Consider the following 27973-nt stretch of genomic DNA (forward strand, 5'->3'; position numbering starts at 1 on the left):
TTTCTGATTAAAGCGTCGTTACTAATTTCTAATGCCATTTCCTCATCTTTATGAGAGTTGACATTTCTATTTGACTTGGTATTGCTCGACTTTTAATCACGGTTTGAGTTCCCTCTCGTTGACGTAGTCTACAAACAAGTTACAAGTTCAGAGATTAAAATGTCAAGCATTGCTAAAACATGCCAGATGACCCATACCGTATCCCGCGTTTTATGATCCTGAGGGCGATTTTGAAGCTCAGGACTTCTACGAAAAACTTAGACAGCATGCATGTCCTTTAGCCATTGACCAAATTTCTATTTTTTTTATTTTCATTTTTGTGGAAATGCTAGCATCCGTTGCAAGATGATTACGAATGCTGCCTATGCTCAACCCGATCTCAGCCGTTGATAGTTATAGACCCCACATCAAAACCATCACTCATGAAGAGCTAAGATTGCATCGCAACTCACCCTAGCACTCATTATTTTTACCCATCTGCATGCACACTTACTTTACTCTTTTTCTTTCTTTGGCCAACGCATGGTCCCCAAAAAGGAGGTGAAGCAAGCACGGCACCATCATAGAGCACTTGTTTTCCAGTAATTGGCTGGCAGTGTTGCCCCTACCCTAACTTGTGGACAAAGTAGTCATTGTTTGGATAAGACATGAGGTTGCTAAGAAAGGTGAAGGCATACATATGTAGGCCACTCTCGATTCAGAGTTTTGTCACTTAATGAGGAAACAAACAATCAAGAAAGGTCACATTCCATGACAATCTCCGACCTTGACATTATTGAACCAAACTGCCTGCCAACATTATTGCTCAAATTCATCATCCAATAACATCACCTCTTTCTGATCTTTAACAAAATTAAACAGCAGGTGTTATTGTCACTGCATCAATATAGCAACCTCTTCATTGCTGATTGCAGGGTTTGCATTTTAACCTAAAGCAGTTAAAAATGCAATTTATATGAAGAGGAAATCATATTTACAGATAGAGAAGTGAGAGTAACATACACAATATATTATATCTACTGATCATCTTTAAGTTTTAAGAGATGAAGAATCACAACCGAAGCTAAAAATTGTACAAGATTAAGTACATGAAAGGTTTGTAAAGGAACCTCCTACTTTCATTTCATTTCCTCCCTCTCCATTGCTTGGATTAGCAGATGCAAAGGTTACAGCTGAAGGAATGTTCTCCAGGCATACCATATGGTCAGAAACCGTGTCATTAGTGAGATTAGCAAAGGAACCTAGAGATTAGTGTTCAGGAACATCTTCATATATGTATGCAGAACCGACTGCTACTGCTAATCACTGGATGCACCACTAACTCACATCCTGCAATCAGTAAAATTTGAGTCAGGTATTTCAACAGAGGCATCGGTTAAATACTGGATCTCCAAACAAAAAAATTTGCTATGATCAAATTTGATGAGAGAAAAAAGAAAGTGTCCTCCAGGCAGACACTTGATGGGGATTCTATTTGACACGAAGGATTAAAGGCAACATCAAGCAGAGAAATACCACTTAAGAAAAATAACGAGATGTGTGGCAGCTTCAGTAAGGCCTTCCAGTTCAATCACTGCAGTCAATGGAGGGAAAGTAAATGCTTAGCTGATAGCATAATAGTCACAAAATGATATAAAACAGCTTAAAAGACCTACCAACTCCAAGGGCTCTGACATGCAGGCGACGGAACAACAATAGCTGGGCTCCGATTCATCGAAAGCACAAGCTGACAAGACTGTACTTCTGAGGAATCACTTCTCACCGAACGGAAAACTTCTGACCCAGTGGTAACAGATGATTCAGAAACTTTTCTCATCCTTGTTGCTGGTCTATTATTGGTCCCACTTGTTCCATCAGTAACACCACCACCTGACTGTGGGGCACAGAATAAAAAGTTAGTAAATAAGCCAATGAATAGAGTTGTATATAGGAAAACAATGCCCTCTAAAGCTAATATTGGATTCTGTATGTGTCATTTGCAAAGGAAGAAGCAGCAGGATAGCAATGAGTAGTTTATCTATTCCTTCAAATTGCAGATAAAATCAAGAAGTCAGTCAACTTGTAAATTTAATCCTTTGTCCTGGACATGGGGCATATGTAATCCTATGTTGTGTCTCACCCTGCTACATCATATGACTAGAAATTTAGCATTTAAAATGCCCAATTTTATTATAGAAGTCAAACAACAGAAATAATATTCTTTAACGACTAGTACACTGGTAATTTTACTCAAACTAAGTATAACTTGTAACATGCCCACCGAAATCCCCTCTCAGGAAAACATAGCCCACTTCCAAGAACATTTACCATATACCACTGTAGTGACTGACACAAGTTCTTATAGAGGGACATTGGGCTCGGCCTCAAGAAATATGGAAAAACAAATAGTTAAAAATCCAGAAAGTTTACATAATTCATACATTAGACAAGCCTTTGATGTGAACAATGATAATTGTTATATCATCCGTCCGGTTTTCATGTTCCAACCATATTTTGTATGATTCTCCAGCAATGGCAGCACATGCATCCCGAGGATCTGAATATTTTGCCGCCTGTATGAAGAATGGTGCTCGGAAATTCATAAGCAGGAAGAATGGAAATAGAAATAAAAACTAATAAAGGGAAGAAATTGTTCGACATGTTTATTCTTTTGGTGGAGTATGAAAGAATAAAGAAATAAACAAGAAGCCAAGGCAATGCTAACCAGTTACACATATAAAGAAACTCACAAATATGCAGGCATGATTAAATCCATCAATAGATTAGTCAATTACCCAAGTAGAAGTGAATGCAGAGTAATAAGATGAGATATGGACACAATAAAGCAACTACCTCAAATGCTAACTACTAGTAAGCTATAAACTGTAAAAGATCAGAAGACCTAACAGTTACAGATGCTAGAGAGGGAAAGCATACAAGCAATTGCTGCTTTTTTATATTCTTACTGTACAAATATGACAGCAGAGCAGAGCATTAATGGTGATGCTAACTGAGAAGCCTAAACTGCAGTAAGTAGTTATCTGGAGATCAGACTCAATAAACACCATGGATATATCCATGAAATGATAGCCTTATCAACATACCTAAGATGCCAAATAAAAAGTTACTATCTGATGGCAATATAAGTTTCTTCCATTCTTTTTTTGCATTTATAGAGCTATCTAATCATAATTGATCATAATCATATATGAACATGAGTATACACAAACAACCATTTGCCTCGGTCATTGATAATGTGTAGCAATCAAATTTACAAAACTCTAAAAACAATGAACTAAAAGTGAAATACTAAAAGCAGCAAGAGATCATGGTATTCGCATGATCAGAAATTCAACTACAATAGGCCAAAAACAAAATTAATGCCTAAATGAAGACAAACTAAGTTATCAATAAAAAAGGTTGATACACATAAAAAGAAGATGAGTAGATCTTTATTGCATTCTATAATGGGTCATGTGAACATACCATACTAACCACGGCTTGGCTAGAGAGGAACTCAAAAACCCCATCACTTGCGACAACAAAGAAGAGATGATTAGGTGTCAGCTGAAGCATTGACACCTCTGGAGTTGCAACAACGCCAATCTTCTCAGCTGTACTATCACCTACACTCCTTGTAAACGCAGTCCCAGGATACATCCCATTTTGAACCCACAGCCTGGGAGGATCACCACCTTCACTCTCTTCATCACCCCAGGTCTGGATATCCGGATCCTTCAGCCCTTCCACTTGATCAACACTCAAAACCCTGGCCCCACAAAGCTTCACTCTCTCATACTCGTCTTTCCTAAATGGTGTTTGGTCATAAGACAAGTCCTCTGCAATAATTCTATTACCATCTTTCACTGCAACCACAGCTCTCGAATCACCCACATTCGCAACATAAAGGGTATTCCCAATAACAAGCACAGTAATTGCCGTGGTACCACTCATAGTATCATCAATGTCACTATTATGCAACTCATAATTCGTCGTCAAAAAGGCAGAATTATAAGCTTTCACAGGGTCAGCTGACAATGTGGGATCATTTGCTAATATCTCTACTAGCCTGTCCTTAACAAAATTAGAACACTGGGTACCAAATTGGCCATGCCCATCAAACACACCAAAGAAATGGATATTTGGGTTACCTCTGACTTGCGTTCTAACACAGAAACTGTCCTGGTTTTCCTTATCCGGCGAGTCGGGATAGTAACCACGCTGCGTTAGCACAGAGTACTCCAAACGGAAGTCATGTGAAGGAACAGGGACGAGCTCCAATGACCTCTCTGAGAGTATGTGCTTCCTTTGCGCACTGTACGGACCAGCGTCTCTTAAGTCCCGGAGATCACCATCGGAAGACTGGGGGTAACGACCGCAACACTTGCCATGGACACAACCCATGGCTCCTAAAAGGGAGAGAAATGAGAGAGACAGACAGAACCAAGAAATTCAATTCCAGTTCAATTGCAGCCCAGGTGTTTCAGAAAATGCCTAAAAGAAACCGAGCGTGGCCAAAAGCAGAGAGCTACTGAAATGCAATTCTTGGTGGGAATGGTGAAATGGGTATCCTTGAATTTCGACATTGTGGTGCTGGAAGTGGTGATTCTCTGCACGGCTCATGATTCAGAACCAGAATTGAGGCACAATGTACAAAACCCTAAAAGCAAAATGAACTAAGAAATGGAACCTTGTGAGCTGCGACTACAGAGGATTAAGTTTCCCAGACGATAATTGCATGAGTGTTTCCTTTTCCACCCTCAAAGAAAGAGGGTTTTCCGGGAAAATTCTCCTCAGAAAAGAACAAATCCCGTCACCACCGAGAAACGATATTCAATACAAAACCCTAAAGCACAAACCCAAAGGACCAAAGGAATAAAGTTAAAAAGGTTGAAACTTTTTGGTCTTTCTTTGATCACAACACACACAACGCAATGGGGCTTGACACACAACAGAACGTGAGGTTTTCAGAGAAGAAAAAAACAAATTCTACTTTCTTTTGAGGGCACAAGATCAGGGCTCAAGAAGAGAACAGAGCTTTTTTTTAAAAAAGATTCAAGAATTCGAAACCCTAAGAAAGCAACAGTCCAAATAAGATGGGGTCTGTGTCTGTGACTCTGCAAAATGGTGACGAAATGGGGTTTCTTTCAAGGGAGAGATAAGGGGAGAGAGAGAGAGAGAGAGAGAGAGAAGAATGAGATTCTATGTGTGCATGGGTGGGTTAGTGTGTGTGAAAGAAACCCATGTTCCAAGAAATCGCCAAACCATGTAAGGTAAAGCTACTGACCTTTTTTGGAATTTAATGCATAAAATACACAATTTTTTTTCAATTCAGAATTCAAATAGTATTTGTTAATACATTATTATGCTAAGCAAAGAACTTTTGTTCAAATACTTCCAATTATTTTAAAACAATTTGCCGTCTTGCACACATTTTGGTTGTATTTGTTTGAATTTATCTAACAAAATATGTCATTCAATAAAATAAAATAAAAAACCAATGAGGGCTGGTTCAGTTGGTAAGGTCCATGCACTATGTGTAGCCACATCAGTGTTCGAGTCCTACTGCCAGTAGTCCTCATTGTAGCGCGATCTGTAATTTTCTACATAAATCCATACCGATGGCACACTTAAGTCCTTCCAGCTCGAGGTTGTGGATATGCCCTGACATTAGTGGTGAGAGTAGCCAATCTCTCTCTAAAATTTTCAAAATCAAAATAAAATAAAATAAAAAACCGAATTTGAATTTGAGTCGTTAAAATTGCAGCCTAATAAATTATTGCCTTGTGTAAACCACCAAATTCAAAAATGCGATTTTATTCTTAATTGAATTTAAAGTTTGGAATAAATCAACGGAAAGCAAACGTTATCAGACGCAATGCATCAAGCAAGCACTAACGCAAGCACGTGGGGTTTTGGCATGGAATAATCTTCGCAAAGGTGAAAGAGGAGGGAGGAGCTAACCAAGAAAAAGGTTTAAAGAAAGGGTAGGTTGCTTTGCGGAAAGAGAGAAAAGAAAAGAAAAGAAAAGGAAAGGGGGAAAACGAAAAAGAAAAATCTGATTTCATCACCAATCATATTTAGCAATGACTTTGTACCTCAAGTTCCGGTTTCGGATTCTCTTTCCTCCAATATCGCTTACGTTAAAAAAATGTATTATGCATTTTTATGATAATATCTCGAATTCAAAAGTTTTTATTTATTCATTGCAGTCAATATTGACTTCTTTTTTTCTTCCTATAATTGAAAGTCAAAGTTCCAATATGTGGTGCTATACCCAACCCCAAACCTCTTTAGTAATTGCATATCTTTTTAGCATCACCCTAATCTGTTTAAATTGGAAGTTTCTTCCTCAATTCATATGAGAGTGCTAATCAAGATGGACAGCTCAACGCTCATGGTTTCTATCAGGTGCTGCTGTGACTTGTTGTGGGGAAGACCTTGAACCTTGTTGCCAAGGAAAATTCCAAAATTGCTTTTTGGGGAAAAGAGGTTTTGGGTTGGGTTGGGTTGAGTTGGGTAGAAATTAATTTCAATTTTCAAGATGATTAGGGGACCAAACGCATGTCGCATGACCCATAGAGAGTCCCACTAGATTCTGTCATTCTTTGAGCTTTTGATGTCTAGCTTTTTTCTCCATCACAATCTCAGCTTTTGATATTAAAAAACTCTAAAAGTTGATGGGTTAAGTTTCTTCTTCCTTGGTTAATTAATCATCTTAATATATACTTTCTTTCTGCCAAACTATGAATTTGGACAATGAATAAAGCTGAATCTTACATGAAAATATATGTTTCATATTCACAGTCTGTCGACATAAGTATTTATCAGATACACATCCCCTCAATTAAGCAAACATTTATTGTAAAATATATGGCAAGACTACGTTTGTTAAAGATAAGGTAAAACAAACATGCCACTTCTTAGATGGGATCCCATATTGCAAGACGTAAGACAGTCGGACACCGGTCATACACAACCAGATCATCCGACTGTCTCACGTCCTGCAAAAAGGGAATGTAAATTTAAAGCTAGAATGAACAACGGCATACTTGAATTGAATCTACCTTCTAGTCCAGCCCAATAACTATCAGTTAGAATTGGGCCCTTGGGCTTAAAACAAGTCTTTGTCATGCAATGGGAAATGGCTTGTAAAAAGTGTTACCCATTTACATCATTTCATCAATTTATTTGGTACACGAATGTATGTATTTGAAGCAAAAGCAAGGCCAGTTGCCCAGAAAAGAATGTAAATTGAAAATGAATCCATTTTAAAACAGTAGAAAGTTTTAAGCCCTGTCTGTTCTGTATGCAATAATTTCATATCATACGAACCCAGTGACTAATTGCGAAATTCTACAGTGAGGGTGCTATTTATTTATGGACTCCTAATACGGACTTTCATATTAGTCATATGATCATTCCATTAAACTTAAACGAAATTACTATTCAGATTAATCATATGACACTCTCACCATAGAATGACTTGTCGTGAGTAATTATAGCAGCTTCCACACCTTTACACCTGTAGCTATTTCATGTCTCCGACAACTTCATCAACTTAATAATTATCACGTGCAAATTATATATGTTTTCTAAAACGTGAAAGCTGGAAGGGAAGAATTTCAAAAAATAAAGAAAACAATAATTATTGTTTTGTATATGTATATGCGACAAAGAACTATTGGGTGACATCATAAGTGACTTCATTCCCCATTGGGCATTATCATGGAGAAGGAATTATTTTGTTCATGAAAAGTTTATCCAACCCCATGCATGCAAACCACGCTTGACACTCCACGCATTCAAAACATAAAGAGATTTCAATGGATTTTTGTTCCGTGACGTTGTTTAATGGTACAAACTATGTTAGTCTTTTTTAGGATCCAAGTTGTACAAGATTGAGTAAACTTTATATTAAAGAGTTGAATGAAATTTAGGGTTTAAAACATAAGAAGATGATATAACATGCCGGTTTAGGTGCAGATGTTTGCGCGGTGCACTCGTCCAAGTAAGAAACGACCATATTTTATGCATGATCGTGTGTGAATATTCACTGTTAAATTTACGACTTATATTCCATATGTAAAAAGGGATTTGTTCTTTGATGAACTAATTAGTAACAAAACACATGGACAAGGAGACAAGGGAAGGGAATGAAGGGCAAAGAAAATAGAAGAAGAAGAAGCAAAAAAAAAATCCCCAAAAGGAAGTAGGAAATGAAAGAAAATGAATAGAATAAGAGATGAGAATAGAGAAGAAAGAAAAGTTCCAAGTAAACCTCTCAAGAAAGAAGCACTTTTAATCCCCACTACGACTACTACCACCACAAACCTCAAAATCTTAGGCGTGACATGCCTAAGTGGGGTGCATTATCATCATGCTTTGCTACCTCCCAACCCCAAGTAGTAACAAACCCCCCTTTTTCATCCACATCATCTCTACTACTTATCCCCACCGCATCCCCACTTTTGTCTTTCTACAACAAGCCAACCCCACTTTTTTTATCATCGTCTGCTTCTTCTCGCACCTCCGCCGTCCGATTCCTTCTAAAATTTTCACCTAATTTCTAATTAAAATTTTAAAACCCCCCACTTAATTACGATTTATTATTGTAATTATTACTCCGGCGATCCACGAACGTTTGATACACGACCGTTCCGGCAGCCGGGAACTCATCTGCCGCGCAGCTCCGGCACTTGAACCCCAGCGGCTCCAATGCCCCCGCGACACGTGTCCACGCCTCGTGGCTCGCGCACGTGGTCGACACGGACATTGTCGCCGGCCGGAAGACCTGGACGACCTTCTTCAGCATCCGAACGACTTCTTCGCGGTCGTCGTAGACCGACCCGACGCACTCGAAGCTCGCGTAGCTGTAGCCGTCTTCCGGGGTGACGTGGATCGTGGAGTGGCGATCGCCGTCGATCCCGTTCATGGAGTAGCCGCAGGGGTCGAATGCGAAGTCGCAGATCAGAGCCCTAGGGTTAATTTGGGAAATCCCCGTGAGCTCCGTCATCTCTTTGCCGGCGGAATCGCCGTTCTTGTCGTCGCCGGGACGGCGGAAGAAGTTGCGGGCGAGGTCGCGGTCGAGCTCGGTCATGCAGATTTCGAGGGTGTACAAATCGTCGTCGTCGCTGTCTCCGAAACGACACGTCGTGTTCTGGGTGGACGCGGAGAACACGTGCCAGGCGTGCGAGGGGGTCTTGGAGGGCATGACGGAGGCCTTGCGGTAGCAGAGAGCAGCAGGGAGAGACTCTTCCAAGTAAACGACCTCGTTTTGGAAGTTGGTGTAGGGAAAAGGCTGAGCTCTGGGGAAGATAAAGTTCCCGCGGGTGTAGCGACAGGAGGAGAGGGTGAGGCCGAGATCGAGCGACGCGTGGCGGAGGAGGGGAGGGATGGATTTGAGGAGCTGGGTGGTCCCACAGGTCTTGATGATGATCTTGGTAGGGTAGACGAAGAGGCTGGACTCGGATAACACGTAGGCATCGAAGTAGTGATTGGCTACGGCAGAGACCACGGTGCATTGGACCTCATCTAGGACTTCTTGGATGGAGTCAAAGTCAAGAAGCCTTAGGCCAAGCCCAAGAGTGCCCATATTTTTAGGGTCATCCCCAAAGAAGTGTAGCTCCAAGCGCTTCTCAAACCCTTCAAAACCAGACACAGCCATTTGGGTTGCTTTTTTTTTTTTCTTTTCTTTTCTTTTCTTTTTGGCCACACAAACACAAAAACAAACAAGTACCCAATTGAAAAAGCACCAAAATGAAAGTACCCAAATGAATGAACAAGTGGGTAGAAGTAGCAAAAGCTAGTAGGATAGAGAGAAATGGAAAGAGAGAGAAGGGTTTGTGGAGCGAGAGAAGTTTGTGAGGAATTGAGAGATGAGAGAGAGAGGTGGGGTGTGTGGAATTTATAGGTAGGTGGGTGTGAGGAGTGAGAGAGTGAGAAAGGAGAGAGAGAGAGAGTGGGATGGATGGAGATTGGAGAAGGTAGCTAGGGGTAGTGAGGTTAGAGGGGCATGCGGGTGAGGCAACCAAGAATCATGATTGCAGGCATTATGAAGTGAATAAGGATGATGATATTGAAATGCCTTGCCTTGCCATTTTTATTTTTTCTGTGCATAAATCTTTCTCCACAGTACAGCACAGCACAGACAGGTAAAACAGGCAACGGAATTTATGCCCACGCCTATTTTTTCTGTGCGAAAGAAAATCCTTTTATTTTATTTTTATCTTTTATCTTTCTTTTAGATTTTTGTTCTGTTTTTTTGTGAATTCTCTCAACCCTGCACTTCTCCACTTACTTGCAGTCAGCAGACAGTCACTGTTCTCTCCCATAAGTGCTTGCAAATCCAACTATATATGCATGGCCAGTAAATGATTTCTTGTTTCCACTTTATTTCAAATCCATTTGGATTAAACATTCACAAAAACATATTTGATCAAATGAATTGGTTTTTTAATATCTCACATGCTGATTTGGTAGCATAAAATCTGTCTGCAGTTTTCTTGACCATTTTGATTTTGCATGGTCTTTTGCTGTGGCAGAATCCATAGTTTTCATTGCTCTGTCCCTTGTTGTCTAAGAAATCAGCAGAAAAAACAGGGGAGGTCCTAGCTAGTAAATTGAATTGATTGTGCTAAGAACTGGGGAAATGAATTGGTTTCTGCTTATTCAGAAGCAGCTTGTGATTAGCCAGCGAATTGTGAATAATGTTGTACAAGGACCGTATCATGACCAATTTTGATGAAGATAATAAATATGTTTTTTTTTTTGGGGGGGAAACTTTTAATTGGGTTAATTGTTAGTGTAGATTCAAAATAGGATGGGTCAAAATTCAGCATTCACAATTAGACGCAATTATATCTAAGTCATAGCTTCATAAAACAGAGACATAATTATAGACTAGAGATAGATATGTTCTTGTTCCTATCCTATGCATTACAATAATTATTATCATTGCTTGCTGCTAAGCTCAATTTACTTTTTATAGCTTTTTTTCTTGCAAGCTAATTATAGACACAAATGTGGGTTACGTCAGTTAGTTAAGGCACTGACGCAATGTGAAAATTGTTTGGCTAAATCTTATCCTAAAATATGTAACTCTAGAATCCACTAAGAAGATATGAGAAAACCTCAAGGTTTATTGATAAAATTGGAATAACAAAACACAACCCTAACCATAGGTAAAGTATGCTTAAATCCTCCTAGAAACCCTAGAAATAACAAAGGAATTAAAATAGGAAAATAACAAAGTTTCTAAAAACTGTAAAAACTTTAAAATTGGATTTCGGGCTACTAAACGATCTTGGATGCCCAAAAAAGCCCATACATCATGGTAAAGCAATGAGTTATACTCCTAACACTGTTATCTTCGAATCGATAGGTCATGAGCCTGATTCCGAGTTCGAAGCCCAAATCTGCAGTTTACCAACTCCTCTTCGATTGCTTCAGCCATTTGTTCTACATCACGCAGAATGTCCATCCCCTTTAACTCGAGTTCAAATACCCACCTCCGTAGAGAACTCTAATAAAAAGACCTCTGATATGAGCACTCCAAATTTGAATATGGGGGAGGTAGTGGCAAATGGAAAGGTGAAAAATACAGTATAAGATGAAAACAAATAACGGGTTGATAGGGACAATGCTGCCAATTCCTGAGCAGGATTGAGCAAGCAGATGCTGCGGATAAAAAAAGGTAGACGTGCCCAAAATATATTATAAGTTAAAAACAATAATAATTTCGTTCACAAAACCAAAAACAAAAGGAATCAGGCGTGGCTGAAAAATAATGAGAATATCCTTGAATTAGGGGGAGACACGTACGTGAAATCAAAAACCCATTCCTCTTTTTATTCTCCATGCAAATTCATGTACCCAGCTACGGTGGCATTATCATCTTTGTATTTTCACCTTCAAATTAGAAGGGTTTCTTCAAACAAACAACTCATTAACACAGGTTAATTAAAAGTTAAACTCTTTTTTAAAACGCTTGATAACGAACTTGTTCTAAGTTATGTCAAGATTGTATCACAGTCGAGATCAAGTTAAGACATGATCTCGATGCATGTCTCGACTCATATATTCAGTATTCACTCTATTCAGATCTTTTCAAACAAGTTGGTTTTTCCTTATTATAATTACCCTTCAAATAAATGGATCCTTCCCATCCCATGGCACTGGTATTAAAGCATTTATCCTTTGTTTAGCCTCACTTTGATTAGCAATATCAATACTTATTTCAACTTTGATTAGCCTAAATCTAGCAAAACTGAGGCGCCCTATCATTACAAACTAACATACAGCCCAACATTCAGAATAAGTTTGTTGGTTTATAATTTCATTCATCTACCAAGAGTACTGCCGACAGAAAAGAAAAATTATTTTTCTCATACAATGATTTTCCTGTTAATTTTGGTCAGACATAAAGTTGAATGGAGGGAGGTACAGTAACTCTGAAGGAAAAGGGGGTAATTAGTGCTTTGTGGGCTTTCCAAGGAAGTTTCATAGCCAGCCAGCACAAACTACTTCCTCCATCACATTTCTGGCTCTCCTTGGCTTTTAATTCAAGACTATTGCTGAAGATTATATATCAATAATTCCAAATCATGAACTAGCTATGAAGAAGCTTCTCCTCAATATAGGTTTTAGGGTTAGGGTTATGGGGCGCACCAAGAACATTGTCTAGTAATATCTTCCTTATTTAAAAGAGGTTTCATGGTCGAATCCCGTTCATCTTTATTTGTTGATGAAATAAGTAGCTTAACGAGTTACGTTGTTAGATTCTAGTTTACACACACTCAAAGTTCGAACAAGAGTTTTATTCGATGAACAATTGAAATTGACAGTTTGATAACATATGATAATAAACATGGTTGATAATAGAATATTGTCATAGATGACAAGGAAGATAAACATCAATACAAAAGCAGCCTTTGTAGGATAGGCACTAGGCTGTATGTCTAGAGGTGAAAAATATAATTGAAGAATATAGAAAGGTTGGGAAAGCAATGATGGAAATATGTGAGTTTAGAATCAAAATTTTCTGTTTTAAGAAGAGGAATGATGCAGGATGTGTATGGCGTCATGAATAAATCTTAAGAAAGATCGATGTGGCTGGCAGCCTCCATTATGACCACAATCCCACCTCTTTGTGCTGCACGCGCATCACCAAACTCAAACACTATCTCTCTCAAAGCCCACACCGCACACACTCTCTCTTTCTTCTGCACGCAATCTTCTTGCTGCTTAGCCCCAACAGACCTACTCGCTCTCTCTCTCTCTCCCCCCAACACATCACCATCCACAAAAATGGTCAACCACTTAGCTTTGTTAGAATCAAATCTTACTTAAAAAGTCTCAACCAAACCAAACTATCAAGTGTCAACAAAGTAAGTCCCCCTATCCAACACCTTTTACACGAGGAAAAGTTGAAACTAAAATCTCTCTTTAACTTAAACTTGAGACTAATTCATTCTTTTGAAAAATAAAAATAAAAAACGGTAATTTGAAGGGACAAAGAAAGGTATTTTGAAAGACTTTATCTATAATCCTCATTTGGTCCCACTAACCCACCTTTTAAACTCTATTCCCTCCCCAAAAGCTCTTTTCTGGGTTTTATTCCCACGATACAATAGATGTATGTAACGCTCCTCCCATAATAACTAGTCCTATAATGACATATAAGAGTATACGATTTTAGGGTTTATATTGATAAGATAACTAATGGTAGTCTAAAATGATGTAGATGTGAACATAAGCTCTCCCAATAACTAATTGCATAATTAGCACATTGGGAATCTTACATTTAGGGCTCGTTCAGGAATACGTATTTTTTCGAAGTGCTTTTATTAGAAGAAAGGCGACAAATTTATTGAAAATCCAAGTGCGTCCCGGATTACTAGAGAAGCACACTTGCTAGGTGCTTTTCTAGAAAGAGCATTTGTGACCCATAATCACTTATAAAATTTTCTACTAAACGATATTATAAACGCTTTTGATTGTCATGAAGCACTTTTAGCCATTTCAAAAGTACTTTCAAACATAAAGTTACACTTTCCATGCTAATATGATACTTGTGTCTAAAATGACATTATTTTGGAGTTTAGCTAGAGTCAAACATTTTAGGTTTGAGTATGAGTTTTTGTTTGATCTATAGGGTTGGAGGTTTAAAATCTATAGTGGTAAGAAAACTAAATGGAAGCTTAAATCTAGTACAATATAAGCTTGGACCCAAGTATACAAGAACACAAGCAAAGGATACAAAACATGTACATACACTCATTGTAGAATGCAATATTTTATCTCTCCTCCAACCCAAATCAATGAAATCATGCATATGCAACATCTCAAATCCTATATATAATTGGTCCCAGTCATCGGCCCTGTGCACCCCCCGACAACCACCATGAAAGACCCTACAAAGCTACACATCATCAACCATGTGTCCCAACTCCTTGGCACACTTGGTTGGCTCCACCCCTGCCTAGGCCCTCCATGTATTTCAATTTCCGGGCATGTTGGCCCCACCAGGCCCTCCATGGTCGCGCCATTTGCAATTGGTGGGACCAAAATGAATCATAGAATGAACAAGAGGGGCTTAATCAGCCGCCATGTCATGAGTCTCATACCATGCTTTCACGCGCACAATATATATTTCCAAACATGAAGTACAACCAAAGATTTGAGATTGTGTGTTATAAAAAAATACTATCACATGACATGACGTGTTATAATACAAGTGGACGACGAATTTAAATTTTAAAGTATAAATTTATAAACATACGTTTATTACAATATAAACATATTAATTACATGATGTGACGGTATTAGACAATAATTTCTCGTGTTGTTGTGACAGGTTAGTATTTATATGAGGTGTTTGTGTATTTTTTTTTAAGCACTAAGGAGCATCCGTGAGTGCTACTGTACCATGCGCACAGAATTTGCCTAAATGTATATCATGTATTGTGTGGAGTCCACCACTCTCTCACTTGGAGTGCCATCTGATGACATGTTAAATGTTTTTAGTGCACAGCTGAGCAGTACAAGCCAACAAGGATTGGAATTTAGTTTCTGGTTCAGTTTCATCATGATCAAGTTCATGGGTTTTCACTCTCAAGCTTTTTATAAAACTCCTTTTGGTTATGGAGATCAAGTTCATGTACTAAAAGGACTGAAATGGTGTGGTTTGATTAGTCCTATTCATCTTCTTTGACTTTCCTTCTTTTGAAATTTGCACAATATCCAAATTCTAAGTGGAGTTGTAATGCTATACTAAAAAGTGTAGAAAAGCTGTCTTTTTTAAGAATAAACGAGAGTTTTTATTGATAAACAAACAAAATTATAAAGCAATTATGTGTTCAATATGGGTAAATATTCTCCCATGACCAAACGCAACAACATGTTGAATTGATATGGAGAGAATCACGCACAATCCAAAAAAAATGACTAAACTCCCCATATGTGATAATATTGATTTTCAAAAGGGGTTTAGAAGTGATTTTAAATTTATGAAAATTAAATATGAAAAGTAATCACTGATACAAAGTTACTTCTTTACCTATTAAACTAATCTTAACTTTCAATAATTCACCCATTGTGCATTGAGAATTGTGCAAAAGTATTAGCTTAAACCAAGTTTGCAAATAACAAGTCAACCACATGTTAGAAGAACCTTGATGATTAGAGCCTCAAAAGGCCAATCAAATTCTCAAGTGGTGGACATGCCTAACTGTGTTTCTTTTAATATTAGCAAGAGTTTTACTAGTTAACTACATTTAAGCCTCTATCTAGCTACCTTAGGCAATTTCAAGGGTTTATCCTAGGTGACCCATAATCAAGTAAGAAGTCACAAAATGAAAAAATAATAAAATTTACCCACTTGTTCTTTTTTAAGGGGTCTTTTTTTTATTTTAAAAAAGTTTGGAAGAGGAGGGGATATGCTATTAAGAGTTCGAACATGAGACTACTGATGTTTAGATAAATGCTCTTACCATTGAGCTATGGACCCGTTGAATCTTTTTGGGGGTGTTTAATATCATTAAAATTGGATTATAACAATATTGTTAAAACACTTTAATTAAGAGAAAATTAATTGTGATGCATCCTAATATAGTGGAAGGGTGATGGCTCCCACCGAAGAATGACATGATACATCCTAGTAGGTGCTAAAGATTCTGAAGCAAACAAGGCATGTTGGGAAGCTTTTAAGTGGCCATAATCTTCCAAGTCACAAACTGCCCCCACATTTTCACAAAAACAAAGCCCTCCCCTCACCCAACCCAAGTGACCAAACCAAATAATAACAATAATTTTACTCTTCAACTCTTCCACTCTGTCACACACACCAGAAGACACAGTTTCCAAGTCCTCGAGCCCTGCCAAACCAAAATGCAAAATCTATCTCGAAGCTTGAGAGAGAGAGAGAGAGAGAGAGAGAGAGAGAGAGAGATCTTAATCCTCTATACACGCCACATCATTCCACTCGTGCTTTGTTTTTTGTCCACAAAGCCCTCACATCACAGTTCGAATCTCTCTCAATTGCTCCACGCAAGCATCATTTTGCTGTGTGACTTTGTGACTTGTTTTCTTTCTCTTGCCTCGCCTCTCTGCTGCCTCATTCGCTTACTTTCCCTACCTAAAGGCCTCAAGTACATAATCCGCAGTAGTGTAATTTTTGTCCATTTTGCACAGTAGATTCACAAGTTCTTATCCATTTTGCCAACTCTTAACTAGTAATCCTATTTTGATTGCGTTGAAAAAAAGCCCAGGATTGGTTTGGGGCACCGAATATGCGGCGGGAGTTCACAGTACATGAATATTGTCTCAAACTACTTTAAGTGTGTTTTAGTATATAGTAACTTTTATCGCATCAGCCTATTTCTCTCATCACAAAATAAGAGAAATAGACGCATAATTATATACAACCGGATCTATCTAAGATTGTGCAGTCCGGTTCAGATTGGACCAACTCGTAGTGAGTCAATGAAATCCAGTTCAGTAAATTTTGGCAGTAGTGGACCCGTGAGAGAAGGAGAAGTGGGGAGTTTCAAGAGAGATTCATGTAATTGAGTGACTCCATTTCCCATGCCTCTTTTTTGAATGAAGCCATTGGTAATATGAGTTTTTGTCTCAGAGAGAGAGAGAGAGAGAGAGAGAGAGAGAGAGAGAGAGAGGGAGAGAGGCACTTCAGGCATGGATATGTAAGCATGGAGGCCATCATGTTCCCTCTGCTCCAAACCCTCTGTCCTCTCCAAAAGTTATATAATAATTATTAATAAGTTTTTTTTTTCTTTTTGTTAAGCCAACCTACTTTCTACATTCTGACTCACTCAAACCCTATTTTGGGTTTTTGGATTTCACAAAGACAAATCTAGAAGATGCTTCTATTCTCTCTTCTCTTTTTTTAATTTCTCTCACTTTTCCAATGAGTGAGAATGAAAAGTGTTCTTAGGCTTTTGGCAATGGTGGACCAAAAGATAAAAATGCCGACATCTTGGAACTGTTAATCCTTTGTTTTAATACATGTTTAAAGCAGTAAACAAGATCCTAATTGGACTGTATCACCTATGATTACCTCTTGCATACTTCGAAAAGATATTGTGCTGTGAAGCATCTCATGCCAAACAATTGCTTAATTAATTTTTCTTGCTTTTTTTTTCTTTTCTAGAGAACATTTCCTATTGAGAGGAACGATAATATACTACACTCACACAAAATAGACGAATGCTAGAGCTCGAACCCAAAACCTTTCCTAAGGAAACAGGAAACAATTGCTTTAAACCATTACACTAATGAGTCCTTTGCAATTTTCTTGCTATTTGTTTGCGTCGATTGCTTCATTTCATTGGATGAAGAAAAAAAGAAAACCAATAGTATTTTTAAAATAAATAAATAAAATCTTATAAGCTGGTCTGCATGGATTGAAAATAAGATTAAGAAAAAGGGAATGTAACACATAATCATTATAATGTTAATATGTTATAAGTGAATTGATTATGTGCCTAACGTGATATGAATAATACAATGTATATCAGCAGCAGCAGGATCTCAATCTCAAGTTCTTAACGTTAATAATATATTAATTAATCACAGACAACTTAGGATTCGTACCAATATAATTTGTCAGATCTTAGACACTCCTGCATGCTAGATTAAAATATTTTATTTTTAAATATTCTACTAATTATAACTTATATTCAGCTCAACTAGCATGCAAAAGTATTAGGTCTTTTTGAATTGGAATAAGATAAAGAAAGAAATTGAAATCAAAATCAAATTACTTATCATGGCTGAATTGACCCTTCAAAGTTACTGTTAGGTTTGGGGTAAAACTTGTCTGTAAAAAGTAACAAGGTCTTTGTAATGGGGCCCTTGGCCTATTAAGCCCATTATATCAGTGGGCCCAACACTCGTTGATCACCCACCACAAAATTCAGCCATGACATGCCTCATTCCAACTTGTTGCACATGAGTCGTTCTAAGGTGAGGGTGTCATATATGGATCATAGATGTGGATCTTCATGTTAATTAAATGATTAATCTAAATAGTAACTTCACTTAAATTTAATGAAATGATCATATGACTAATATCAAGATCCACATGAGGGGTCCATATATAGCACCCTCACTATAGAATTTCGTTGCATTACAAAACCATTCAATTGGTAGAGTGATTCTATAATGAGGGCCTTAGATGATGACATATCTCTCAACCATTGAATCAAACTAACCAAAAATAATAATATAAAGCTTTGCTTTCTCTTACCCAAATTGGTGGGAATTCTATTGTAAGATGAGGCCCTATATTTTAATCGTTAGATCAAATTGGTTAATTTGAACTAACATTAAAGAGATAAGATCTCATCTAAGGGCCTTATAGAATTCTACCAAATTGGGTAAGAGAAAGCCAAGTTTTATCTTCTGTTTTTTGAAACAAAAGTTTTATCCACTTTGACATTAGTGTTTCATTACGAGACAAATCAATACGTGGGCCTAAACTGTCTTAAAAGGGGTATTTCCAAAATCTTTTTGGAAATGAAACAAAGAACTGTCAAGGAAGTAGAGAGGAATTTATACAAGTTAATAAATATATATATATATATATATATATAATTTTATTTTTAACTTTGGTATAGAGCAGCATGGCAAGAACACAGTTAGGAAAAAAACTAAAAACTAAAAACAAAATAAAAGGCAACAAAAAAATATATCTTTAAACAAAAAATCTCTTTTTGAATTTTTCAGCAACCCAAAATACTCGGAGAAACAAAGGGCAATAAATCTTTCCCTTGTTCTTTTAGTCTTTTTTTGGCTTCACCAAAAACTCTCAAGTCTTCCTTAGTCTAAGATTTTCCGACCTTTTTTCTCTTCCTCACAATTTATGCTATCTCTCTCTCTCTCTACCTACCTAACGTCCCTACCTCTCTCCCATGCATAACCCGCATTTCTAATGTCAATGGCCTCTCCTGCCTTTGCCCTTAGAAGCCTTCAAAGAATCCCGAAAAATTAATACCAAACCCCGTGACAGGATGGCCTCGTGGAGTACTTCAACCCCTCTCCCTATACTCCTCGGCCTCCTGTCCATCCTCCTCCTCCACCCCCTCACCACCACCTTCGGCATTCGCCTGGGCATCATTCACCGTCGCTCCCCTGACCTTCCCGTCTTCCGTGAAGCCCCCTCCTTTCAAAACGGGGAGCAATGTGGCTCCGAGAACGCAGATGGTATCCACGTGGCCATGACCTTGGATGCCAATTACATCCGGGGCACCATGGCTGCTGTCTTCTCCTTGTTGCAACACTCAACATGCCCTGAAAATCTCTACTTCCACTTTCTCTCAGCGCATATTGCACCAGAATTCTTTTCAAGTATAAAGTCTACATTCCCTTATTTGAACTTCAAGACTTATGCCTTTGATTCAAACCGGGTTCGTGGGAAGATATCAAAGTCTATAAGACAAGCATTGGATCAGCCTATGAATTATGCAAGAATTTATCTAGCTAACATCCTTCCACCCGACATGGGACGAGTTATTTACTTGGATTCAGACCTCGTTGTGGTGGACGACATTGCCAAGCTATGGAGTGTGGACATGGAAGACAAGGTGGTGGCTGCACCAGAATATTGCCAGGCAAATTTCACACAGTATTTCACCAATATGTTTTGGTCTGACCCGGATTTGCCAAAGACGTTTCAGGGAAGAAACCCATGTTATTTCAACACAGGAGTGATGGTGGTGGATGTGGATAAATGGAGGAAAGGAGGGTACACACAGAAAGTTGAGGAGTGGATGGCATTGCAAAAGAGAAAGAGGCTATACAATTTGGGGTCTTTGCCGCCATTTTTGCTGGTTTTGGCTGGAAACATCAAGGCTGTGGATCACAGGTGGAACCAACATGGACTAGGTGGTGACAACTTTGAAGGAAAGTGTAGGAGCCTCCACCCAGGTCCCATTAGTCTTCTGCATTGGAGTGGGAAGGGTAAGCCATGGTTGAGGTTGGACTCCAGGAAGCCATGCACTGTCGATCACCTATGGGCACCGTACGATCTCTACCATTCTTCTAGACACTCCCTGGAAGAATAGAAGAGGAGAGTGAACTGTGAAGAGAGAACATGCAAGTCAGGAGATAAAATGCAGATTCAACTATGCACATAACACATGCCTTGGTTGGCATGTTCTCTGAGGAGGCAGAATCCGATTGGATCTTGGGTTCTTTGCGCCTTCAGTGTTACTATCGTCGGCTGGCTCCGGTAGTGAAGCTGGGGACCTGGATGGTAGAATTTTTTTGACTACTCTAGGTTAGAATGTTGTTGCCAAGATTAGACCATCCAATTTGTAAATGTTCATTAAAAGTCTTCTTTTATTGGTTACAAACCTGTAAATTGTAGTGGTTCGGGGACCAAATTTAAAGGAATGACTTGCAAACCAATGGTAATTAAGTAATTAACAGAAACAAGAAAACTATGAGTTACATGAATGATCTCTTCAGAAACTTCAATGTCTGAAAGCCGTTCCATACGAATCACACCATAAACTTGACCTTCCATCTTTCAAACACCTACCCTATCTACGAACGAAGTGTCGGTCCCACTACACTCGGACTTGGAATACTGCTGAAACAGGACGACCGAAAGTTGAAAAAAATTGTCCCACCACAAGCATTGGACTTTAAAACACAAAGAACAGGTTTAGTCAAGATCAGGGTGTAGTCGATTAGACAAAGAACACGTCGTTGACCCTGAATTTACATTTTAAATTCCCGAGTTGCCATCAATATCAATCCGCTATACTTTCGTTGCAGCAGCAGATGGGCACCTACCCAATGTATTCCACAAAATATAATCCCCAGAAGTAACCTGTTTACCAAGTGAAAGACCGACAAGTACATACTCAAATTTCACATATAAATAATTAATAGTATCAAAAGAAAAGAGAAACCGAGAAGAATTTCTCTTATAGCCTTTGAAAATAACTCTGGTCGAACTAATTAATGAAGATTTGAAAATTATTTGTAGCACTGCCATGATGATATTTATGCAAGTTTATACATGATACCCAAAAGTCATGCAAGAAAGACGCAAAATTAACTGCTACTACAGCATTCATGTCAGTGCCTCTACAATGCCAACATTTTTTGCAACATAGAAAGTAGAGCTTGAAAATAGAGAAGTCTGAAGAAAAACCTACCTGAGTTGATAACTCCACTGGTGCTTTGACAGCTGGATAAATGCTTACCTGCATGTAGCACAAACAATTAAGAGAGCCAGCAAACAAGCAAATGCTATGCAGTTTCAATGTGTCAACAGGAAAACAGAAGTGATGGTCAGATTTGTGCATGCTGAGATTTGGAAAAGTGGATAGTTCTGATGGAAACTAGAGAGCATGTATCGACGTGGTAAAAAGAGGACATCTTAATTTCATAATGGGAAACCGAAAGAAGTATATATAGCACCTAAATACAACAAAAAAAACTCCTATTGTTACCTATTTCTGGGTTGCTGTAATGAACTAGACCATGAGAGGAGAATTAAGGAAGCAAAACTTACCGATTTTGGATCAATTGATATTCCAGACAAGGAAGCCCCAACAATCTTGAAAGACACCTGCAAACATGAGTCGGAAAATGCCTGGCTCTGTTAGCTCCTCAATAAATGTCTAAACAAGTACAAAATTCCATTTAAACAAATTATGTGCTTGACTGGCTCGGAAAAAGGTCAAAAGAAAAAAAATTATGCTAGACATATTTTGTAGTTTCGTTACCTTTTTTAGTATGCAATTCATTAAGATAGACAAGAGCAAGAGTATAATAACAAAATGGGAACCAAATCTAATTCCTTTCCCAACATTGAACCACTAGAATGGAAACAACATTTCCAATTGCCAACAGACTTTTTTTTATAAGACATCATTCTCGGTTGCACGAACTCCAACTAAATATGAGAAAAACAAAAAGGAAGCAAATACCTTGGCATAATTGTATGCATGCCAGCAAAATGGCTCCTCCAAATCAGCTGGCTGAAGATCCTTACTCATTTTCTCCATTAGGAACTCATCTATATTTACCATACTATTATTGTTCCCATCGGTCTCAATATCGCTATCTTCATCAGCTATGCTTCCAAAGGCCGAACTAGAAGGAGGTAATTTTTTAGGTTTCCATGGTGCAAACTGAACTTTCCCAGAGAAGGTTGCCTCAATACTTTTGGTGAGTCCCCTCCCACCCATTACAATCTTCCATTCCACAGAATGGTCTGTAGTGGAAACTATTCCAACCGATGGAGTGCCATCAAAAGATACAACCCTTCTCGTCGGAAAAGGCATAGTCACAGTACAAAACTCCATAGTGAGAGGAGATTTGTAACCATCCATTAGCCGCAGTTTGAATAAGAAATCACCTTTATCTTCAGAGACCATCGACAATTGGTAAAATCCCTTTATGGGAGGTCCAAGATCACAGACTGCTTCGTAACGCATTAGAACAAAATTGCCTAATGGTGGTGAAAACATCACAGCTTGCTTATCAATACCTTTTTCTGGAACTTGAGCACAAGGATGAAATGATAAAACTTCAATGTGATCTTTCAAGGGGAAGGACACATCAGGCAATCCTTCTAATTCTGCTCGACAATTGATTTGACCAGAAATTGATATACTATCTGGAATCTCGTCTCGGTCATACATAGCAGCGTGGACAGTCTCATGAACTGAGAATAGCATTCTCTGCCTTCCTCTGTATAGGTAAGGTTTCCATGCTGGTTGCTTGAGGTCTGCCGGAGGAAGATCTGATTGTGAAAAGCCATTAACCTTAATGGAAATAATATTGGGGAAGCTCAAATCCAACGGTGTTCCTATATGTACGATCAACAAGCACATAAGACACAAACCAGAGACAACTAAATGCAAGGTAATCCACCAAATTGCCACTAGTGATAACGATAGTAAAGAAATCTGAGATGAGAAATACCATAATAAAAAGTACCAACCAAAGGGCATTGAACTACTTATGAAAGTTCGAAGTGAATCTTTATCTAAAGTCCTAGAACCAGTCTTGTGAGCATCTGATGTAACAGTTCCTGTCACAGCACCACTGGAAGGGGTTGAGGACGCAACTGGTGCAGCTACAGGTTTCGCCCTCGAGGAGATGCTTGATATCCCTATACTGCCAGTTAGTGAATCTAACAGCCCACCCACAGATGGAGATGGACTTACAACCACCTCAGGTTCCCCCACATCGCCAGTTATTATGTCACCAATCGCATGTGCCACCATAAATGCACTAGGGGGAAAAAGAAAAAGAACTGCTTAATGTCTTTGGAGAAAGTCATACATGCCAATTACAAGTAGAAGTCAGTTTATAAAAACATGCAAGCCCAGCTCCCTTCTGATATAATGGAGGAAAGACATGTAGTGAAAGACAGAAAAAATGGAATCACTTGCATCCATTAATTGAAGGCAAGAACAAGAAATGTGTATAAGAAGGTTTTTAATTTACACATACATCTGGGACACACTAATCTCATTACGCATTCTAAAAAATTTAATGTGCCCCATAGGTTTAATTCACAGGCACTGCTCATAGGTCAATTTACAAGTTGATTCCGAAATCAGTTTGATGTTGAGGAGAATGAGAAAACAACTAACACTTCTAAGTATGATATTCTTCCTAAACAACATTGCAAGTAACTTACCATACCCTGTGATGGACGGAAGATCAAGCAGAATGGAAGATATACTGTCCTCCACTCCAACAGCATTGCCACAATCAGATCTATTACATAATGTCACATACGCCTTCAGATGCCTGGGCTCCACCAACGGAAATATAAGGATGACATAATGGCCCTTTGTGTGCAAGATTAAAGGCCATAGCACATTACTATCACCGTCCTCTTCTTTGTTTATATAAATTCCTATTATATGACGTGTAATAGGATCATCAAGCCAAGAATCCGAGCCCTCAGCTGACTGACTCACACGTACCCCAAACCCGCGAAGAGACCCCTCCCTAAACACATTAAAGAAAGGGTTAGTAACATTGGAGAATCAGAAACGCAGTAAAGTTACCATAACCAACAAAAATCACTTGTAATACATAATGCAAGAAACACATAAAACCCAACAAGCACGAGAGTGAGAGTGAGAGCACAGAGAAAAGCTACATACTACATGTAACTCATAAAATTAACATATTTAAATCAATGAAGCAGTATTAGCACATTTTCTTACAATTCAAACGCACCGCCCTCATAGCTGTATAATATTTGTAAACACATTCTCACATGATTCGTATAGCTACAGCCTAGGAAAACAAAACAAGAGAAACAAGGAACAAAGCACAAATGGTTTTCGATTTTCAACTGACCTTCTCTTTCTATCTACAAATGCAGCAGCTAACTCTGAATCACTAGGAAGTGAAGTAAACACTCTGTAATTAAGATCACCCTCGGTAGAGGTCTCGTTTTCGCTCTTGCAAGTTCCCCTCCACCGCTTCTCTACCACCGGAAACCTCCTGAGTAGGAATTAAGAATAAAAACAAAATCAGTAAGACGCAGATTTCATAAATCCCTGTTTGGCTGCCAAGAAACCCAACCAACCAGAGAGTCCAGTTTCCAATCTTAGCTTTTGCACACCAATGCAGAAACAGATCCTCATCCAAGTGGTTGGCTTTAACTCAATCAAGTTAATAAAATAAACAACTTTTTGTTGCTGGGTTTTCCTCAGAAACCCGTCAGAGTCTTGGATTTCAAAAGAATCAATAGCTTGGGTGCTAATTCGATTGGATTTTGGAAATTGAGGCAGAAAATTTGTATCTAAGATTAGCTAAGTTTGTGGTTGTGCAAGATATAATGACAGGAGTATAGGAGACCTGGAGAAAACGACGGCGTCGAGACGGTTGAGGATCCAGATGGCTCTGATGCTACAACCTCCGGTCATGGCTTCGCTCAGCAACTGACTAATCGAGAACTGAGAGAGATAGAGAGACACAGCTCTGCAGGTTCTGGAAATGGTGAAAGATCTTCGACGCTCCGTTTTGGAATTCGTTGACAACGGCGTCGTTTCAAGGAAGATAATATTATGAAATACGTATTTTTCAAGGAGGACGACACCCCCCACCCCAAAAAGGATGTAATTAGGAAAAAAAACACTTTCTTGTAACATTGCTATCCCGGAAAATAACACAATGACAGATGAAAAAGTGATATGTGTCATTGTGTTGTTGGCTGGGGATAGCACTTGCTATCACAGTTGCATGAGAGTTTCTCTCCTAATAAAGGAGGTACTTTGTAGTGGTTGGACGATAATGCCCCTTTTTTTTTATAGGACCTTTTCTTTTGAAATGGGCAATAATATACTAAACTCACAAACACTACACGGATGCTAAGAATCGAACCCAAGACCTTGCCTATGAAAGCAATTACTCCAAATCACTACAATAGTGGGTCCTTTGTCCTCATTCATTTTTCTAGATTGCCTTGGAAGTCTGCTTTTAATTTTGAAATGGTGCGAAGGTAGATTTTTCGTATGGTGCCAAACATGGTCCTACTTTCTTCTACAAAGTTTGGTACTATGTAGATGATCTCTTCAAGTAAACTGAAGCTGCTACTTTATGATTGCTTAGATGATCCCTTCACATGGACCGGTGATGCTGCTACTGCTTTTATTATGGTTGCATATGTTGTTGGGAGATGAGAGATTCTTTTTTATGAAATGCTTCCATCATGTTCTGGATATTGTGAATCTCTTCTTATGTTATATTATTCAAGTATGAGATGTCATCATCTTGTGCTTCCAAATGATCTACTAATTGATTATACAATACTTCAAAAGTCTCTTCTCTTATTGTGCTCAACTTGAAATTATGTGTTTCATCAAGTCTTCTTGCTAAAATATGAGAATAGATCTTCATGAAATTGGACTAGTATAATAGGTGCAAATGGATGTCATTGAATAATTGTTGTCGTGCTAGTGATGCTCCTCCGTATCTCTTGATATCTTCGTTAATAGGAATATTAGTAGTTTCAAATTATGGGGTCCTTGGGTTTACTTCAGTGGTTGAGGTGCTCCCCCTCCCCTCATGACTCACTTTTGAATCCTTGAGAGTGTGTGCCCCCTCTCCCTTATTGATGTAACTAAAAAAATGTAGTTTCAAATTTTGGAGGAATAGATAGTTTATTGTAAGATATAATTATGCCGTGTGTTGCTTGTCTGGGTATATATTACGCCAAAAGTCACTTTTGGTCCCTATAGTTTGTCATTTCAACCACTTTTGACCCTCTAGTTTCAATTTCATCAATTTTGCCATTGTAGTTTTGTATTTGTAGCAATTGAAAGACAAAATAGTATTCTTTTCAATTTCTTTGACAGTGCAAGGGGCAATGTTGTCAACCCAAAACTCTTGAGCATAAAAGGTAGTCTGAAACACACCCCATTTCATATTAGGGCTTGAAATTCAACCACTAATCCCAATTTTTGAAGAACCCTAAACTCAAATGGTCAATTTCAAGCCCTAATATGAAATGGGGAGAGTTTCAAACAAGCTTTGATGCTTAGGGATTTTGGGTTGATGAAATTGCCCTTGCACCATCAAAGAAGTTGACGAGAATACTAACTTGTCCTTGAATTGCTACAAATACAAAACTACATGGTCAAAATTGACGGAATTGAAACTACAAGATCAAAAATGATTGAAGTGCCAAACTACATCTACATGGACCAAAAGTGACTTTTAGCCTATATATTCTACTAAAACCATTCTGCATGAATACTTGTGCAACTAGATTGACTCTTCTCCATAGATAGAGATAGAGATAGAGATAGTAACATATAACTTTTTGGGTTTTTAACTGTAGACGTCCCTGAACTTTGCCTCGAGTTGCAATTGGGTCCCCAAACTTTTTTTTTTTGAGACAATTACATCTATTAACTCGACAAATAGTTTCAATTGGGTCCTACCGTCCAACTCTATCAATTTGACAGTCAAAATGAGGGGGTAAAAGCCTCCTTTCGAGTTCTTCATCCTTCATTGACCCCAACTCCACCTTCTTCATCCATCATCGACCCCAACGACCTCACCTCCATCTTCAGAGCCTTCTTCACCAAGCCCAGAACTCAGAAACCCCCAACTCAACGATCCTGGTTATGAGAGTGAAACCATCAGAGGCAAAACCCCACAAAACCGCAAAACTCAACGACCACAATTCGACTTTTAGGAAGGATTAAGCCATCGGAGGCAAAACCCCAAAATTCAGAAACCCTCAAGCCCAACACCACCATACAACCACCCTCGTCCCCACCCGAGATCCACCCAACCTCACTTGAGACCCATCTAGATCCTATCTCTGTCTTTCTCTGCAAATCCCATCCATATCCTCTCTCTCTCTCTCTCTCTCTCTCTCTCTCTCTCTCTCTCTCTCTCTCTCTCTCTCTCTCTCTCTTTGCAAATTCAAAAATTGAAAAAATAAAATAAAATCAAACACTTTGGATCTTGGGGGTGG

General features: G+C 38.6%; 4 protein-coding genes across 4 annotated transcripts; 1 reads left to right on the forward strand and 3 right to left on the reverse strand.

Moving 5' to 3' along the window:
• Window positions 1-938: 938 nt before the first annotated feature.
• On the reverse strand, window positions 939-5219 carry LOC110750440 (Protein phosphatase 2C family protein). The gene is made up of 5 exons (XM_021950780.2): window positions 3466-5219; window positions 2421-2552; window positions 1656-1873; window positions 1516-1573; window positions 939-1329 (listed from the first exon to the last, which is right to left on the reverse strand). Exons 1-4 carry the CDS (start codon window positions 4381-4383, stop codon window positions 1567-1569), a joined length of 1275 nt encoding a protein of 424 aa, XP_021806472.2. The 5' UTR covers window positions 4384-5219; the 3' UTR covers window positions 939-1329; window positions 1516-1566.
• Window positions 5220-8063: 2844 nt separating this feature from the next.
• Window positions 8064-9980, reverse strand: BUD2 (Adenosylmethionine decarboxylase family protein). The gene has a single exon (XM_021950769.2). It carries the CDS (start codon window positions 9644-9646, stop codon window positions 8579-8581), a length of 1068 nt encoding a protein of 355 aa, XP_021806461.1. The 5' UTR covers window positions 9647-9980; the 3' UTR covers window positions 8064-8578.
• A 9465-nt stretch (window positions 9981-19445) lies between these two features.
• GATL4 (galacturonosyltransferase-like 4) lies at window positions 19446-20588 on the forward strand. The gene has a single exon (XM_021950812.2). It carries the CDS (start codon window positions 19509-19511, stop codon window positions 20559-20561), a length of 1053 nt encoding a protein of 350 aa, XP_021806504.1. The 5' UTR covers window positions 19446-19508; the 3' UTR covers window positions 20562-20588.
• Window positions 20589-20892: 304 nt separating this feature from the next.
• Window positions 20893-25566, reverse strand: LOC110750468 (clathrin adaptor complexes medium subunit family protein). The gene is made up of 8 exons (XM_088246905.1): window positions 25345-25566; window positions 24841-24987; window positions 24172-24483; window positions 23462-23754; window positions 22443-23326; window positions 22025-22081; window positions 21666-21713; window positions 20893-21334 (listed from the first exon to the last, which is right to left on the reverse strand). Exons 1-8 carry the CDS (start codon window positions 25410-25412, stop codon window positions 21263-21265), a joined length of 1881 nt encoding a protein of 626 aa, XP_088103031.1. The 5' UTR covers window positions 25413-25566; the 3' UTR covers window positions 20893-21262.
• Window positions 25567-27973: the final 2407 nt, after the last annotated feature.

Source organism: Prunus avium, chromosome 1 (genome assembly GCF_965620075.1).
Source record: "Prunus avium chromosome 1, drPruAviu1.hap1.1, whole genome shotgun sequence".
Lineage (NCBI taxonomy): Eukaryota > Viridiplantae > Streptophyta > Magnoliopsida > Rosales > Rosaceae > Prunus > Prunus avium.